At 43.0% G+C, this 18,944-nt stretch overlaps 2 protein-coding genes across 3 annotated transcripts; both read left to right on the forward strand.

Annotated features, from left to right (window-relative positions):
* The first annotated feature begins 5,493 nt into the window (after positions 1-5,493).
* Positions 5,494-6,849, forward strand: LOC122328338 (forkhead box protein Q1-like). The gene has a single exon (XM_043223980.1). It carries the CDS (start codon positions 5,636-5,638, stop codon positions 6,452-6,454), a length of 819 nt encoding a protein of 272 aa, XP_043079915.1. The 5' UTR covers positions 5,494-5,635; the 3' UTR covers positions 6,455-6,849.
* Positions 6,850-9,006: 2,157 nt separating this feature from the next.
* On the forward strand, positions 9,007-12,645 carry foxf2a (forkhead box F2a). 2 transcript variants are annotated; one of them, XM_043223961.1, is made up of 2 exons: positions 9,007-10,948; positions 11,882-12,645. In XM_043223961.1, exons 1-2 carry the CDS (start codon positions 9,964-9,966, stop codon positions 12,049-12,051), a joined length of 1,155 nt encoding a protein of 384 aa, XP_043079896.1. In that variant the 5' UTR covers positions 9,007-9,963; the 3' UTR covers positions 12,052-12,645. The 2 variants fall into 2 exon arrangements, with proteins under 2 accessions (XP_043079896.1, XP_043079903.1); XM_043223968.1 differs by having other exon boundaries at positions 9,011-10,948; positions 11,885-12,645.
* Positions 12,646-18,944: the final 6,299 nt, after the last annotated feature.

Below are 18,944 nucleotides of genomic sequence, written 5' to 3' on the forward strand. Positions count from 1 at the left end.
AAATGTCATCGGTGCGTTATATTACGTACGCATTTAAGAATAAGTATTTTAGTACATATTAGTACAATAGAGTACAATAGAGTATTTTAATGCCCAATTAAATGCGTATTTTTTTGAGGGGGCTAATTTACATGATTTTGTAGGATTCAGTGACGAGGAGGTTTAGGGGTTAGCTGTAGCTCATTCAGACGACTTCATACCAACTTGTAGAATACGTAGACTTGTGATTAGCCACCTCTTAAAATACATACAGATTTCTGTGAGATCAGGCTGAAATAACCTGTGTATGTCCTCCAACTCTATAACTTTAAAAAGTACTTAAATGTAAGTATATGTGTGTGTGTGTGTGTGTGAGTGTGTGTGTGTGTGTGTGTGTGTGTGTGTGTGTGTGTGTGTGTGTGTGTGTGTGAGTGTGTGTGTGAGTGTGTGTGTTTGAGTGTGTGTCTGTGTGTGTGTGTGCGTGTGTGAGTGTGTGTGTGTGTGTGTGTGTGAGTGTGAGTGTGTGTGTGTGTGTGTGTGTGTGTGTGTGTGTGTGAGTGTGTGTGTGTGTGTGTGTGTGTGTGTGTGTGTGAGTGTGTGTGTGTGTGTGTGAGTGTGTGTGTGTGTGTGTGTGTGTGTGTGTGTGTGTGTGTGTGTGAGTGTGAGTGTGTGTGTGTGTGTGTGTGTAGATAGCAGCTTCTGTCCTCGTTTCTCAGGAGTGTCTTGGAGACACAGTTCTTGTAGATCGAGTCTCAGTTTGTTCTGTAACTTCATGTCGTTCCAGACAGACTCAAATCTCAATGAATTATTATAATTAAGGGCCAGCTGAACGTTTGGAGATGTACGCTGATATTTCTCAATGCACTACAGCAAGATACCGTTTTTAGAAGATACAAGCGTGTTAACGCTGCATATACACAAGACATATTCTGATTAGACGCTGTCCTCGTGAAGATCTCGAGTGTTTTAACGTGGGCTAGCTGTCATCGTGTGACTGAAGAATTCACTTCTGAGCACTTTTGTTCTCTCTTGTTTTAAATGCCGGTCTCGTTGTATTCTTGTTCGTGTCGAGGTTTTTTTATACAGTATCAAGGTGAGAGACCTCGGCAGGTCCAGACCTGTCTCTGTTTCTAGTCCTCACATCAAAGAACGTGAAAGAACTTGAACCCGGTTCACCTTCATCTGCTGATCCTTTACTGTAATTACATCAGCATTTCAGCAGGGAGTCTAATATCCAATCAAACCTTCTTTGCCATCGCACTCATATCATGTTTTAATCCAGACGGTGAAACTCTTCATTTCAAGATTCAGTTCGAATCGGGAACACGGGTTTATCTGATCAAGTCTTCAGGACTTTTATAATGCACGCACATTTCCAAACAACCGTCATGCTTTTAAAGGTAATTATGGAACAGAAAGTGCTAACGACTGTTATTATTTTCTAGTGAAAAAATAATGTGAAGAATGCATTGTATTATGAATTAGGCAGAGGTGTTAAAACTATGCTTGGCATCACAGGCATGTTCCCTTTAAGGTGTTTGTGTCCGGCCCTGGTCTGGAATCTTTATTCATCCAGAAATAAAAACAAGCATCGGTTGTCAGTCACGTCAGGAGCAAAGCGTTTTTAACGCTGCGTTTTCTTTCTTGAAGTCAGCGAAGAAAAGAGGATGCACGTAAAGGGAAGGTCTGCTTAATTTGCTAAATTTCTGGCAAATGGCCAAAACTCTTACAAAAACAAACAAACTGCGCTTTTGAGGAAAACTGATAAAGTTTAGTTTGGGGAGCAGTTTTCTGTGTTTTCCCTCAAAAAACTCCTAATCCGCTGCTTATTAATAGTTAGTAAAGTAGTTGTTAATATATGATACACGATGAAGACTGTAGTTAGTAATGTAATCTAGGTTACTCGTTTTAGGTAATGTAATCTGATTACTTCTGGGATTACTTTAAGATTTTTATACTATAAAGCAAGACATATTGATATAAAAAACAAAGAGAAAGAAAATATACTTCATGACCATTACTGCATTATCATTAAAAATACCATTAAAATATTAATTGCCAAATAAATATTGTTTTATCATTAAAAAAAAAAACACTGAATTCAGGAAAACAAAGAATTAAAAAAATGCAAAGATATACAGATTGTCAAGACAACAAAGATCATAAACAATCATGAAATGCATGCTCTCTCAGAATTAATAATGATTTACTGCCATTGTGTGAAAAATAAGTTGTCATATGTAAACAGAAAACTCTCAATTCTCAAAAATCATGTTTTTTTTTTAATAGGACAGAAGTTGTTATAAATACAGCTATAAAAATAATAATTTAAAAAGCATGACTTATCTGATATTGCACATAAACTCGTCATATGTGATTTATAAATACTAATAAATGGATAATGTGGTAGTAATATGCATGCTAATAAACAACTAGAATGCTTCCACTCAGCCCTATCCTAATAAAACATGAAAACCTAATAATCAGATTAATAAGTGTATTATTAGTTGTATTGGTTGAGCAACAAAGCCCTCATTCTGTGTTTTTATTTATGTTTAAGTAGCATATAGGTCACACCAAAGAAGAAAATGTATTTGATAGCTCTCCTGATAACTTCACTTCACTACTCTTCATGCGTCACACCTTGACAAGCATTTCTTCAGTTAACTGAAGAGAGCGAGAGACTCTGCGCCAGTTTCTGGATGATTTTTGCTATTACGGATGACTCCAGGCCTGAATCCCGAATGCTCCGTCTCTGTTTGCGATTATAAACAAGCGTTACAGAAGAAGGCCGTGGAAAACCGATCACGGCGGTGGTTCTTCTACCAGTTTTTGGATCAAAATGTAGCCGAGATGCTCAGTTGATAACGCAGGCCTGGATCCGAAGAAGATTAGAACGTATTAAAAGAGATTAAAAGAGTCTGAAGGTTATTGCTGGCGTCGGTAGGAGATCGTCTCGACAAAACAATGGAGCGAAGAGCGATAGGACGAGTTTAGCTGTGAGAAATTTCTCAATTCCAGCCGCATTGTTCAAGAAAAAGCCCATCAGGTCTGGCCTGCGCTCAGGACTGTTTATGCTCAGGCCTGTTAGTTGTGCGCTCCAGATTACTGGAAACAATTTCAATCTGGAAAGCCACATATAAACACAGGAGGGGAAAATTAGAGGGTGCACATGCCTGTAACTCCACTGGTCCATCATATTTTTTTTTGTTGAACCTGCCCTGCAGAAGGCAGCTCTGCAGACCGCAGTATGCGCCGTATTTATTTGGCTAGGCCGGCGAGGAGTAAGCAGGTCCAGGCCAGGCTTTCAGAGAGGAATACCCATTCATTCCCCGCTGCTGGAAGAAAAATAACCCTGCCTCTGACATTTCACATCACCAATTGGGCCAAGTTTTAACGAACCGCATTCAAATATCGGTACGGGGTCCAAAATCGTACGCTCATTAGAGCACATGAAAACCTTTCGTCGAAGTGTAGAAACCCAGGTGGCGTGCGTTTATTGCGCGCTTTTGACCAGTTTGAAAAAACGCCCCGATTTCACACAAATCTCTCGCGTGCATCAAAAACGAGCTTCGCGTTTCCCATTCCGCGTATGACAATAATTACATTTGTCCGATTTAATTAGCTCTGACTGCTTCAAAAAATGAGCGAACCTTGAAATGATATTTACAAATCTAATTGAAATCATACATTAGTCACCAAATAGAGCAGTCCTGCCTTTAGAACTGCAGAGGTGAGATCTCAATCAGGCGTTGTGGGCATTTAATACACAGCTTATTTTAATTGATTCATTAGCAAGGGACTGTATGCCTCATGCTTTTTCCCCGTCACACCCTGAACCTGTTTTTACGGTCAGTGAAAGGTGATTAGCTGCTAACGAGGCGCTCAGGTGTACTGGAAGTGGAAGCCCTGCTTCATCCGGTGTAGTAAACCTCTCCTCGGCACGTTAATGAGGATCCGCCGAGCACTTCAGATATAAATATTTGAGTTATGGTTCAGACCGCTGGACTCTCTCGCTGGAAACACAGACCCAACGTAGAAAACAAGAAGCGGTCAACGGATGGCTCTTCACAAGGATGAGATGGGAGGACGGTGATGTGCGTCTCAAACTGATTCTGGAACTAAATGAACGTCAGCAGCACACACAAAACCACTGACACTTACGAATGTTACTCTAAATATGCAAACATGTAAAGCATGCGTTTGAACTATTGAGTACGCTCTGAAGCCGAGGCATTACCTTTTCAAAAGGTGCGCTTTTCTACCTGTTAGGATCCAACGCGTACACTTAAAGTACTGATATGTGTCTTTAAGGTACCGAAATGGACAAACGCGAACCTTTTGCAAAGCTACCGCCCCAGAGACAGCTTTTGAGCTTTTATTTCTGAGAGAAGACTAGGAGAAAACGGAATGAGCGCATGCATCCAAACTATTTGAATTGAATGCATCTCCTACGTCGTTCATCAGAGACAGAAAGTGATCAGATGTTAAATGCTTATTGAACGTAGACCAATCTAGCATTTAGTTCAATAATTATATTATTTATTTCATTTATTTGTGCAATTGCATTGACAAAAGGAGGAAGACGCAAACACAAATAAATGAACTCCTTAAAGTTGTGTGATTTTCTGTTTTTTGAGGGGCTTTTCTTCATTGTGGCATTAGTATGAATGACATTTTCAATTTAAACCCTCCTCCCCAACAAGTAACATTTAAAAACGCACAGAATCATACATTTAAGACAATATATGTATGAAATGCGTACGTTTTCTTTGAGTCTGCAGACCCAAATGAGTGTCATGACACTGAAGCATGCATCCATTATCTGAGGAAATCATTACACATTTTTTTGCATGCTATCCTTGTTTGTGGAGTGTAAGCTGTTTTTTGATGCATTATGCAATTAATGTGTCCTTTCAGTGTTTAACGACAAATCTTTAATGCAACCTCATTTACCTGCATGACGACAATCATCGTTAATTTGTATCTCCATGTATAAATGGGACGCTAAGCAACTGCACAGGCAGGACATCATAGTTTTTCTTTTTAAAACGTCCTCTTCTGCAGTAATTTTAATGCTCCAACCGAGTGTTTTCCACCAGAGGTTTAATATCATAAACAACTGTCATGTAAGGCACTGCAGGTAATGACTGATGAGTGAGGTGATTGACGGGTTAGTAACAGGAGCGTTCCTCCTACAGGTGAAGCCATGTCTGATAAACGCACGCCACCTGCTTTCCTGAGGAGAAATTCTTCTGCGGAGCAAAGGTGAGCGAGGACGCAGGTGAAGCCTCGCTGTGACGAAACTCGACACAAACACGAGCAGTTCATCACGGGCCTGTCTGATGTCTGTCCACACACACACACACACACACACACACACGCACACACATTTCAAAACAGGGTGTGCGCGACCCATGTGTTTTTCTAAGAGTGATTTTAAGACTTAAAGACAGGCCCCGCCCCTGTAGGCATACCCAGAGGTGAGCGCCTATATTAGAGAGCCGAGCGCGCGCGAGGGATGTGAAGAGCACTTATCTGCAGCAGGTACAGGTCCTGTCAGTCTCGCGCGCTGGATCGTGTTTGACAGCTCCGCGTGGCTCTTCTAGCGCGCCGTCTCCGGTGTTTTCTCGCTCAAGTGCCACGAGCTCAGCCGATGAAGCTGGAGGTTTTCCGCGGGGGTCACTTCGACTCCAAGCCCGCGGAGCTCTGCAGCGACGCCGAGGGCAGCGTCCCGTCGCCGATGTCCGCGGAGGAAGAGCTGGGCTCGGATGGAGACTGCGTGGCGCACAGCCCCGCACCTGCTCCTCCGGGCGCCGAGGGCAAAGGCAAGCCCTACACCAGGAGACCCAAGCCTCCGTACTCGTACATCGCTCTGATCGCCATGGCCATCCGCGACTCGAACTCGGGCCGCCTGACTTTGGCCGAAATCAACGACTACCTCATGAAAAAGTTCCCGTTCTTCAGAGGCAGCTACACCGGCTGGAGGAACTCGGTGCGCCACAACCTGTCTCTCAACGACTGCTTCCTCAAGGTGCTGCGGGATCCCTCCAGACCGTGGGGCAAGGACAACTACTGGATGCTGAACCCACACAGCGAGTACACCTTCGCGGACGGAGTGTTTCGTCGGAGGAGAAAGCGCATCAGCAAAAAAGCGGGCAAGGAGCCAGAGGGGCCGGGCCAAGCTCCCGCGGTGGACGCTATCGCCACGCCTCCCTCCAGCGCCAAGTTCACGAGCTCCTTCGCCATCGACAGCATCCTCAGCCGACCTTTCAGGAAGGAGGAACGCAAAGCCGACCCCTGGCACGGCGGATACGTCATGCGGGGCTCGCCCGCGCTCGGACCCTTTGGAGCCCCGGAGGACTTCCGTCACCAGCGGGACTTTCTCCCGTTTCAGCTGACGGCCGAATGCCTGTCGGTGCCGCGCGCGTCCGCGGGCTTTCACCCGTTCAAGATCGACTATTTGCTGTCGTAACGCCGCGTGGCACTTTCTCTCTGGCACTTTCTGAGCACTTGTGACTCGACGAAGACGTATACATTTCACGCGTAAAGATCGCCCGGGAAGGTTTTACGCGGAATGACGAGGAGTGAAAGTTGAGAACTATTTCATGTCACTGTCCTGCTGAGCGGCTGCCTCGTTTCGAGCCGTCGACCCTGTATTTATTTGTCCCTTGTGTCTGTCCTGAGTGTGTTGAAGCAGGTGCCTCGAGAGGTTCTCATAAGAGCGAGCTCGTTTTAAGGAGACCAGCTCGATTTGAGTTCTCGTGAGGCTGCTGCATCTAAACTGGAATTGTTGTAAACTATTTTGTTTCTGAGAGAATGCATGCGCATTTTATATTGAATAAAAAAAAAACATGTTTTCAAATGAAACACGAACTGATTGTCATTCATCCAGATTTGTCTATATTATTGTCATCATATTTCCACGAATACCCGAGTATGTTGAGATAATTACATACGATTTCTAAAACGAACTAAAAGCTACACACAAAAGCTAACCCTGAATGTAATGATGGCAGGAGACTTTGAAAGCAGGTGGTGTTATGATCATGCCCTTCTCTCTTCACACCCCCTGCATCCTCATCCTGAACGCGTGTGTATTAATAGAAGAGACTTTGCTGAGGGACACTAATGGCTTCAGGTTCCATACGTTTCCACGAGCTGTCCACGGTCCTGAAGATAAGATGAAGTACAGGATCTACCTGATCAGAAGCCTGTCCTTTAAACGTTACCCGTCTCGAGCATTTCGTTATTACAAGTAATAGGAGCACTTTTTATCATCGTTTTTACGGTCGTTCGTTTTTATTTTTTATTCATCTATGCATTTACTTGTTTGTTTTTTTATATTCGTTTTAGTATTATTATTATTATTATTATTATATTTTTTTGGGATTGCGTAACTATATTAATCCTTGTTGTTATCTTGAAGCTTTCTTTTGACAAACAGAGGCGTATCGAATATATATATATATAAATAATTCTAACAAAGCATACGTTTCAGAAGCACGAATTATATCAAATAATCCACAATAAATCGATTTATTAAATGAATTGAGTGGGAATAAACCCCATCATTTCAAACGTGGACATGATTCGATTTAATTTTTTTTTTTGAATCATTCATATCTCCTAAATGTCGCTCACAAATGCTGTTCTGCTCCTCTGATCTGTTCTAAATGACAGACATCGTTAATCACGCGCCGCTCGCTCCCGCCAAACTAAGACGAAATGAATGGAGCTCAGCTTCTACGTCAGACGCGCAGCGTGACGTCACCGATCAACCTGACGGGGCCTGTGGCCATTTATGGAGTTTAAAGGGTTCATCCTCTGGAGAGACTATACTGCGACCTACAGGATGTAACGTTCACTCTCCGCCGCGCACGCGTGACATTACCTCGTTCGGTCCCCTTTTACGAAATATAGCGTTTGCGGAGCACATCTTCGTAGCTATCCAAATGTGTTTATTTGTCGTATTCTTCGCATCGAAATGAAGACCCGCGTCAGTAAATCCCCCGAGAGCGCAATCTCTGTTACCATCGCGCGGTTTATTTGTTTGATTGCCATTTAAACAATCTCTAGTCTCTGGACTCGAGAGGGAGAGAAACAGGCGCCTCGAGAACTCAGGGCTTTGTTTTCTCTTCGCAGAGTTTCCCCGAGAGCGGACACGGATATATTTAGCAGCTCAATATTTATATTTTCTGTCCAGAACTGCAGATATCCGTCCCCCGAAGCGGCCCTGTCACGCGGAGAGTAAAGCGCGTCGATATCGCCGTCATTCGGAGGCTCGACGTCGACCGAAAGGTCACCTGCAGCAGCAGAGGAATCCAGCAGTCTGGTACAACAACACTATCCCCGCGACCAGAAACCTTCAAAGTCTCTCGCGTATTTTTCTTCTGCACCGAGCGCGGCTTTTCCCAAACCAAGCGTGCATCCTGAGCGCAGCGGGGACGGCGGGTTTGATGTCGCCGGGGATTTTTGGGCCGATTATTTTCTTTACCTTTATTGTTATGACGAGGGCTGATGTTATCTCCACATCCTTTTGTTGCCTTTGATAGAGATGTGAGGCCGCTTGTTGCTGCCCGCGAATATTGCCCTCGCGCGTTTTATCGAACAGAAAAAGAGGCCTTGTCGAAACGGCAAGAGGCCGGTAAACAGTAGTGGAATAGATTCGTTTACAGAGCAAATAAACACATCTACTCGGACTCAGGGAATCGTTTTAAACGGGCCTAAGCGAGGGACGATAATAAAATTAAATTCGTTAACAATAGAACCGACTGCTTAGATTACGCGATCCTGAAAACTGCATCGAGCTATTATTATTATTATTATTATTATTATTATTTTTTTATTATGCACGCACGCTCGCGTTTTCGATCAAACATTTATTGTTTAAACGTCTCATCGAAACGCGCGCGCGCTTATATTGTTTTTCTCGTTATTGGAGACCTTTCCCTTCTTTTTTGATTTCTTTTTTTTCGCATGGCCAATTAAGCTCACTTTCCACAATTAATTAGGCCCTCTCTCGGGGGGGATGATAGGGGTCCGGGACGGTAAACCGACACTGCGCTGTGTGTGGTATCCGAGCCCTGGCGCAGCGGCTGATGGAAAAAGCCTGCTTCCACTCATGTCAAAATCATTTATCCAGAACAGCCCTTTACAAGAACTTGTATACACTCGGAGACGGGCTTTTTTTTCTCGCCCACCCCCATCACGCGCGCTCGACGAGATGCGCGCGCGGGTCACCGCCTTACGGGCTCGCGCTCTTCGCTCTTAGGCGAGGAGATGGACTCGTTCCCTCGACGGCCGAGCGCGCCATTACACCGTGCCACTCACTAGAAGTGCTTTTCAGCTTCGACCTCCCGTCCTCCAGCGCCAGAACTCTCACCAAAGCACGCCATTAATTACTGGAGCCCTGACAGCCTTCGCCCCGGTGTTTGGCGTGTGGCGCTGTTGATTGAAACGTCGGACTAGGCTTGATAAATGGCGTTATTGCGTGTATTTAGGCTGTCAGAGGGGAGGTGGGGAGTCTCTCTGCTCGGACTCTGCACAGCCTCCTGCCAGACCGATAGCTGGAGGCATGCCAGACATGGAAAAGGGGTGGGTCTCCGCAGTTTGAGGAGATTTCTTGGAGGAATTTAGCGGGGATCTAGGGGCAGAGAGAGATTTACGAATTGATAGGTGGTCGCGTTTTGTTTGGCCGCACGTCTTTGCGCCAGAGGACTCTGGAGCATTGAGTTTCCTTCTCTTAAAGGATTAGTCTTCGCGATGGCCACCAAGAGACTAAGGAGGGGTCGCTATCCTGGCGACACACAGCTGGTGGCTTCAACCGGGAGCACAATTGTGGCGCACTGACCTCGGACAGACGCTGGCTTTTAGCAGAGATTTGCTCGGAGTACGCGCGGTTTCCTCCCGTATTTTTAGCCCCAGACTCTTACTCCCTGAAGACCGAACCCGTCTTTTAACGTCCGTCCAGCTTCCTCCGCGATGACGACCGAGAGCTCCCAGCAGCCGCTGGACACGCCGGCTCCCATCAGGTCCAGCCCCGCGTCCAGCGCCATGCACTCGGCGCTTCAGAGCACGCAGACGGCGCTGGAGAGCACGGCCGCCACCGGCAGCAAGGGCAAGAAGTCCAACTCGGGCATGAGGCGCCCCGAAAAGCCCCCGTACTCGTACATCGCCCTCATAGTCATGGCGATACAGAGCTCTCCGACCAAAAGGTTAACGCTGAGCGAGATCTATCAGTTCCTCCAGGCGCGCTTCCCGTTTTTTCGGGGCTCCTACCAGGGCTGGAAAAACTCGGTCAGACACAATTTGTCTCTTAACGAGTGCTTCATCAAGCTCCCCAAAGGCCTCGGGCGGCCGGGGAAAGGCCACTACTGGACCATCGACCCCGGCAGCGAGTTCATGTTCGAGGAGGGCTCCTTCCGACGCAGGCCCCGGGGTTTCCGAAGGAAATGCCAGGCGCTCAAACCCATGTACCGCATGATGAACGGCATCGGCTTCGGCGCCTCCATGCTGCCCCAGAACTTCGACTTCCAGTCGCCCTCCGCGTCCCTGGCCTGCCACGCCAACGGCTACAACCTGGACATGATGAGCAACCCGGTGCCCGGCGTCCACGCGGGATACGACAGCCTCGGCACGGGCCACCACGTCTCCCACATGTCGCCCAGCTCGGGCTCCACGTACATGACGGCGTGCCAGGTCGCTTCCAACGGCGAGTACGGCCCGGAAAACAGCAACAGCCCGCTGCACTCTCCCCCGAGCGGCATGAGCGGCTCCCTGGAGTGCCACTCTCCGTACGGGGCCGCCTCGGCGCACTGGGCTTCTTCAGGCGTGTCTCCTTACATTAAACAGCAGCCGCTGGCCTCCAGCAGCCCGAACTCCTCTGGACTACACTCGAGCATGCCTCCTTACTCTCTGGAGCAGGGCTACCTGCATCACAACGGCAGAGAATCGGCGGACATCTCAGGTGCGTCTCGACTTTATATTTCCGCAGCTCTCTAAAAAACGCCAGAAACGGGCTAAAGCAACCCAGTTTAATATATTTAAAAAAATGCCACGCGTTAGTATCTGGCGTAGTTTCCCGTAAATAAAAACGCGGTTTAAAACGAAAAGCCTGCCTGAATTAAATCACAAATCAAGTGCGGCGCGGTTTTCCGAAGCGATTTCGTTAATGCTTTTAAAAAGGCGTGCTGTATTTACAAACAACATTTACAGAAAAGTGCAGATAGCCGTGCGAGCGTACAATCATATTTTATTTTTATAAATTGTATCGTATCTCTGTCCCCGAGGCCTACGAGCTTTAATGCGGTGTGTTAGGAGCACGATTAAAGTTCGTTTTCGGCCGCTTTTCCTTCGGCGCTGTTTTGGAGACGCGAGATAATTCGGAAAATGACTCGAAAGGCCTTTGTGAGCCGTTTGGGATTTTCCCCGTCGTTTCCCGGCGGTTCGGTGACGAAAACCCGAGCTTGACCCGAACTGAAGAGGATTTTACGCGCGTGCTCGGTTTAACCGATCGAGCCCCGAGGCTTCGTAGGAGGCCCAGGTGAACAGCAGACACACACCTACACACACAAAAGGCTTTCCGATAGAAGAAAACACAAGAAATGTGCCGAGAATAATCGTTATCATTATAACAGCGCGCTTAAAAATAAAAAAACCGAGGAAGTTTGACATCGCTTGAACTAAGTCCACTTAGAGAAAACAATGGCATTGTTCTTGAAAATGCTGGAAGCACTAGAATGCATTCTGTCTGAGCTGATAATAAGCATAAAAATAAAAACGTAAAAAGCGCTAAACTGAAACGCAAGCTCCACTTCCGCGCATGCTTCCGATAAAGAAATTATTCCAGCAATATATTAATGGTGTTTTGTTTTTTATTTTTATTATTATTATTCTCCAGCAGGAATGTCTCGATACCAGAGCCACTCATCGCCGGTCTGCGACAGAAAAGACTTTGTGCTGAACTTCAACGGCATCACGTCGTTTCACCCGTCCGGCAGCGGGTCCTACTACCACCACCAGCTCCATCACCAAGGAGTCTGCCAAGACGTGAAGCCCTGCGTGATGTAACCGAACTCTGAGCGGCCAAAATAAAAATAATACACCCGAGAGTACGGAGCGAACTCTGAAGTCCCGAAGAACGCGTGAAACGAGCGGAAGTCGATCTGAGAAACTACGAAGAAGAAGAAGAAGAAGAAGAAGAAGAAGAAGAAGAAGAAGTCGAGTGACCGCAGCAGAGGAAAGCGTTCGGGCTTCTGCTTCTTTTCTTGTTTTTGTTTTCTTTGGAAAGATTATGACGTATATTTACTATCTGGGAAAAAAAAAAAAACCTCGAAATGTCCGCGACGTTGTTTTAATCCAAGCCGTTTATCGAGTCCGCGAGCGTTTGGTTCGAGCGCGTTTCCAAAGAGAGAGAGAGGATACTACGGGAAAGCGCTCAGAAGCCGAGGATCAGGACACAGCCCGTGCATGTCGATCAAAGAAGTATCTCGTTTGTCTAAACCTTCTGTGTGTGTGTTTCTGACGGCTCTTATATCTTCAGGGGTCAATGGGGCCTACGAAAACCGTATTAGAATAATAATGATTGCACTTTTGTTAGTTTAAAAAGTTGACAAATTACAGTTATGTACAGTACAATAAAACTATGTATTCTCAAAAAAAAAAGAAAAGCAGATCAATAAGTGTATTTATTTATTTATTGCTTAACCGAGTTATTTTGTTTTTGCGCAAAACGCGACAAAGACTTTCTGGTTTAACGCGAATTATATTTTTATAGCTTGGTAATAATTAAAAAGCGGTCTTCAAACGGGACGTGCTTCTTCCGATTAAAATACATGTTTGGAGGCAGAACATTGCGTCTGAGAAAGAGTTTAGTAGAAATAAGAAGAAGCCGCTTCTTCGAAAGAAAAGAGCGAGTCTTTATTAGACTGCTGTAAAAATAAATACAGTTTACTTAATAAAAGACGTGCTGAAGAATAAAACGCCGAGCTGTGAAAGAAAGAAAGCCTCTCGTTTGATTCACGGGGTTTCTGAGACACTGAGCTTTTAAAACGCTATTTATAGGCCTGATATCAAGCACTATACCATTCATTAATTAAATGCATTTCGTGTTTCAATGCAATCGAATTTAAAAGCTATTTAACACTGAATCGGCGCCAGACGGCTGAAGTCTCTGCTGGGTTTGAGGATCACTGAGATGATCAACGAATAGAGATGAAGTCGCTTGAACCCGATGATCGGGGCAGTGTCTCCATCTACCGGTTCACCGGCGCCGGACGAGCAGCAGCACGGATACATACAGATATACAGATAGATATAGATATAGATATAGATGCGTTCATATTCTGAAACCTATTTAAATGTAGCCTGCATTATTTTCCTTCGAAGTGATACGAAACAATTAAATGACCTGAAAGAAAACACAAATAATAATAAAATAATAATCAAACAGTAGAACCTCAGCCGCCCGAAATGACCGATGTTTAAAAACAGCTAAATAACTAACACGATGAGATATTAATTTAAACCGTGCATGTTTCTTAAAAAGCGCTCGGAAATGTACTTGTCAGCTAAAAATAAAATAAAGCAGGCTATTCATTTTGTAATACTGCAACATCAGGCTGTGTGAAAGTAAAGAAGTGCACGGAGTCACCTTCATTTCGTTGTTCATCTTTATTATTATTATTATTATTATTATTATTATTATTATATTGTTCTGCCGCGGATGCCGTATAATAATGTCACTTTTCCTCACAGCACGTTTTTGTTAGGACTGTATTTTAAGGAAACAAAATGTTCTCCAAAGCGTTTATCAGGAGCTTCAAGACGTTCTGTAGAAACGCAACGAATCGCGCCGTTCCTTAGAGCTTTAATACAATCAAACGACATGTTGCTTGTGGTTTGTAGTGTGTTATTTAAAATATATGTATATAAAAAAATTAAAACATTAGATGAGCGAACACATTCACAATTAAATGATCATTTTCCCGCCATAAAACTGTTTCTATGAGGAAGGCTCAGGAATATAATCGCCTGTGCTAGTAATATTCATGCTAAAAAGCAAGCAGTTAATATTGAATATTGTTCCCGGATCGAAAGTGTTACCAGTTTCTTGTATATTTAGTAAACGCGTAAAAGCTGTGAAGAACTGAGAAGAGTTTCCTAAAATCGGTTCTTTACAAATGAGGAGATGGGCTTCGGTGGGCACGACTCTAATAAAGATAATAAAGTTGATAAAGTTGATAAAGTTAATAAAGCGCTCTGTGATTCTGAACGAGTGCGCGTGAAGCGTGAAGCGCGCGTTTAAAGGCGTTCCGTGTCACTTCCGCGCGTTCAGCCACACGAGGATTACATTCAAATATCCCACACACCGATGCAAAATAATAATAATAATAATAATAATAATAATAATAATAATAAAATGACCAAAAGGGTTTCGAGAAGCTCAGATGTAAAGGACTAATGGACTCAAGCGCGTATCTCAAAACAAGAAGATGAAATAAAACACACTGTTCTTAAATGAAGCTTTACGCGTCTTCAGGATATATGTTCAAACATCTCTGAGACGTCTTTAAGACGTCCTGAAGGTCAGGTCTGAAGGAGATGAAGAGCCTGCTCTGTTCTTTCTGTTGTTGAGGGCTCAGACTCTTATTACAATCGAGAATTATTTTGCCCGTTTTGGTACAATCCCTCGATGGAAAATAGCAAACATTATCAGATCAAACGGTATTATATTATAACATCATCATGACTTTAGAAAAACAGTATAATAATAAACACGAGAACACAATAAAATCGATTTAAAATAATGATTTTAATCATTTCTTTTCACGTAGCTTATACTTTATAGTTTTCACGTTTGTTCTTGTCCTGTTTTTAATTTAACATTTTATTATTCGTTCCTGATCGAAATGTTATTATTGAGCATTAAGCTTATTTTGCTCTGTTCAAATCTTAAACGTAATTTCTGAGTATCGTTTGATTGTTTTTAACCCGCACGGGCTTTAACTAGAATTAAACTAGTCCTTCGACCAGTTCTTGACTTCGGTCCCAGGCTTGCAGTGAAGGTGAGGAAGAGGAGGAGGAGGAGGACAGTGTTCACTAAGAAGACCTTCACTGACCTCCTCTCCAGAGATACTTCACTGTGCTGGTTAGTTGTGTTATAGTTGACTAGTTGTCTCCTGTAGCGGGTTGATGTGTGTTCAGTTAGGTTTTGATCTGAATGCACGCGACTTTAGCTCTCTAAAGCTCAGCTATGATTAATTAACATAACAATATTAATATCCGGTATAATATCGGTTGCAATTCCCCATTAGCAGTTCATCCATGATTTTGTGATCTTATAATCACTCTGATCAATACAAATTCAAGCACGCCTTGTTACTGAGAGAAAAAACAGTAACTAACTGATGTGTGTCCGACTGCACTGTACTGTAGTGAATCATTGAAAACAAAATGAACAAGTGAAGAATATTCATGCATATAAATTAAATTAGACAATAAAACACTCTCCTAAACATCAGTTTGGTCACACGCACGCGCACACACACACACACACACACACACACACACACACACACACACACACACACACACACATCCTCCTGAAGTACACAGCCCCCTCTAGAGGTAACAACCGGAACTGATCGTCCTTCTCATCTCCTGAGAGCTCGGGGTTTGATTCCCTTCAGGGAAGATATTAATATATTAGACAGGACTGCTGGGTGTTGTAGATGTTGTGGAATATCTATAAATGTGTTAAAATGATGAGACAGACTGCAGTATTGTCGTTACTTCTGATTCAGTGTGACTGTATCTGGGTTAAATCTGGACAGATCCACCCTGGGTTACTGCCCGGAAGGATGGGTCAACCAACTCAACCAACTGTTAGTCTCTGGGGTGTATTTAACCCAGCTGTTTTTAGTCTATTAATGATGGGTAAGTGTTTATTATATCTTGTGAATCAGTGCGAATCACTAGAAGATCTATCTATCTATCTATCTATCTAATGGGTGGACATTTTTCCCGATTCAATTCATAACAATTGCTGGGGCCCCAATTCGATTAAAAATTGATTGACGATTTCTAATAACGATTTATTATTTTTCGTCGAATATTTTGCACACACTGGACATGAATACATACGAGATGGGAGGAAATATATATATTTCAGTGTTTCTCTCGCAATTTTATTCGTGGGACACTTTAGTTATTCATTTTTAAATTAAACATTTTAATATTTGGATAATTTGCGAGCCATTATCTTTTTTTTTCCTCCAGAAATATTTAATATAAGCCATTTGTTGCTTGCAAAAAAAAGTATTTCTTAAGAAGATCATGCTACGTCTGTGTGAGGCTGACACCTGCTGGAGACTTCTATTATGTAGCTAAAGCTAAGCTAAATGGCTAAAGGCTAAGTTGAACGGCCGGGGTTCAGCTGGTTTTTAACTAATAGGATTAATAAAATCTTCATCGCTCTTCGTTTCGGGTCGGTTCAGGTTCTCTGAGGTTGTGGTGGGCTGTAAAAACATGTTTCTCAATCATAGCATGCTGTGAAGAGGAGCTCTTTTATAAAAACGGACCCAAACCAAAAAAATCTGAGAAACTATACAGGATTTATTTTCACTATTTTCTTTGATCATTCTTTCAGGGTGCCAATATAATTCTGAACACGTCTCCCTCTCCTTCTCTCTCTGAAACAGTTGCTTCATGTATAATATAATAAATGACAAAAATAAAAATACAGCTTTTAATCTTCTACAGAAGAAGAACTAATACTTGAGGAAGGCAGACGCTTCTGAAGACGAGAACTTATAAACCCCCAGGAGATGATGAACTGAACCAGACACACCTGAAGACAATGAGACCCTTAACTGAAGACAGAAAGTAGGTCACACACAGCAAACAACAACTAACACAAATATGAGACAACTTTACATAAGAATTCATTACAAATAGATTTATAGGCATTCATTTTTTTTTTTATTCATGCTTTTTATTTTTGAGCAATGAAGACGGAGAGATCCCTCTGATATTTAAATACAATACAACACACTATTAATCAACTGTTTTATTCAGTACAAACTGTGCTATAATATATGATCAAGATAGATGTTCATGTTTGCATTTTTACTATATATATATATATATATATATATATATATATATATATATATATATATATATATATATAAACCATAACTCATACTGATTTTATATTATATAGAGCATCATAAGAAATGTAGACTCAGTGAAGCCTCTGTCATTTCAGTCGCTTTTAAACACTTTTAGAAAAAACAAATACTTTCACATCGTATTGCTATCCATCTCATAGAACATAAACAAACCAAAAGACGTCCTGGCATCGTAAGACAGATGCACTGAATCATAATGTTTCTGATTATTCATTTAGTCAGGAAGTATAGTTTGAAAATGAGTGAAACTAGTCAAACGTGTATAAGAAAAGAAGATCTGTGAGCGCGTCTCAGTACATGTAGCCTGCAAATATAACATGATTTTGTAGTCATACAGTATATTCTTAGTGATTTGTGAAGAGTATTAATAATAAACGTGGTCTGAACAGTCTTCATGCTCTCACATTGAAGATTCAAGGAAGCCTGATATAGAGCTGAGCTTAGAAACATCATTACGTCTAAATAAATGTAGATGCAATGAAGTGCCTGTCATATTCAAAATGTTTCACTCGATTTCAAACATTTTAGTCTGCAAGCATAGTTTAAAAGAAGCAGTAAATGTGTTCAATTTTAGCTTTTATAACAATTTTATAACTCTTGATGAAGATCGCTCTGTTGCCGGTCAGCTTGTGCGTCGCATCTCGAGGCAAACTCATCAGTTCTTCTTTTCAGGCCCATTTTCACCCCTGGAGATTACTCCTGTGCTTCCTCTGGCCACCGGATGCTTCAGGAAGATCTATCATGTGGTCATTCCTCTGCCGAGTGTACTGGTTCCCATCGCATCTAGATCAGGCACAATGTGAGTAGAGTATCAATAGAGAAAGAACTTATAAACTACTGCGTGACTCAGTGCCTGCTTCAGTCCAGGTAACCTTCAGTTTTGTGTTTTTGGTTTTTTAAAGTAGCGAACAAGCAGGTATATTGATCATATATATGACCAATGTGGGTTTTTCTTTCTTTTTACTGGAATATATATACACACACACACACACACATGCACGCGCACACACGCACACATGCACGCACACACACACACATGCACGCACACACACGCGCGCACGCGCACACACACACACATGCACGCGCGCACACACACACACACACACACACACACACACACACACACGCGCGCACACACACACACGCGCGCACACACACACACACACATGCACGCGCACACACACACACACACACACACACACACACGTGACTTCGTTTTTTGTTTTTGAACAACCACAATAAAAAAAGAATACACTTATACAAATAATCTCTTCCCAGCCCAAATTATTTCACTCAAAAAAGGGATAAAAAAAATAAACAAGTAATTAAAAAATAAAATCTGTATAATAGTTTTTGCACCCAGGAGAGTACAAAGCATAAGATGGATTTATGAACCTGATATTTTAGTAGTTCTGGGTCTAACTACAAGTCCTGACTCCTCAGATGTTTTTTATCTATCAGTTATTACAACCAAATAAGCCATATGTTGCTTGCAAGACGTATTTCGTAAAAATGTCATGCTAATTAGCCAAACCTTGACTCTTGGGTCGTCCAAGCAGTTTCCCAGAGTCTGTACGAGACTGACACCTAGTGGACATTTATATGATCCTGTGATTTACAGACACGCCTCTCAAACACAGAACAGGAAGAAGAAAGAAAGAAAGGAAAATAAGAGCACGTCTTCCTGATCGACATACACATGTCCAGGAGCATGCAGAAAAAACACGGTGCAGTTATAAACAGGGCTATTTAATATACCGACGTTTAAAA

This window comes from Puntigrus tetrazona, chromosome 2 (assembly GCF_018831695.1).
Source record: "Puntigrus tetrazona isolate hp1 chromosome 2, ASM1883169v1, whole genome shotgun sequence".
In the NCBI taxonomy this organism is placed as follows: domain Eukaryota; kingdom Metazoa; phylum Chordata; class Actinopteri; order Cypriniformes; family Cyprinidae; genus Puntigrus; species Puntigrus tetrazona.

Bases quoted from the DNA above. Each gene is read 5' to 3' on its own strand.
- LOC122328338 (XM_043223980.1), top strand. From the start codon at position 5,636: ATGAAGCTGGAGGTTTTCCGCGGGGGTCACTTCGACTCCAAGCCCGCG.
- foxf2a (XM_043223961.1), top strand. From the start codon at position 9,964: ATGACGACCGAGAGCTCCCAGCAGCCGCTGGACACGCCGGCTCCCATC. The intron at 10,949-11,881 runs GTGCGTCTCGAC...ATTATTCTCCAG, and splicing joins AGAATCGGCGGACATCTCAG to CAGGAATGTCTCGATACCAG.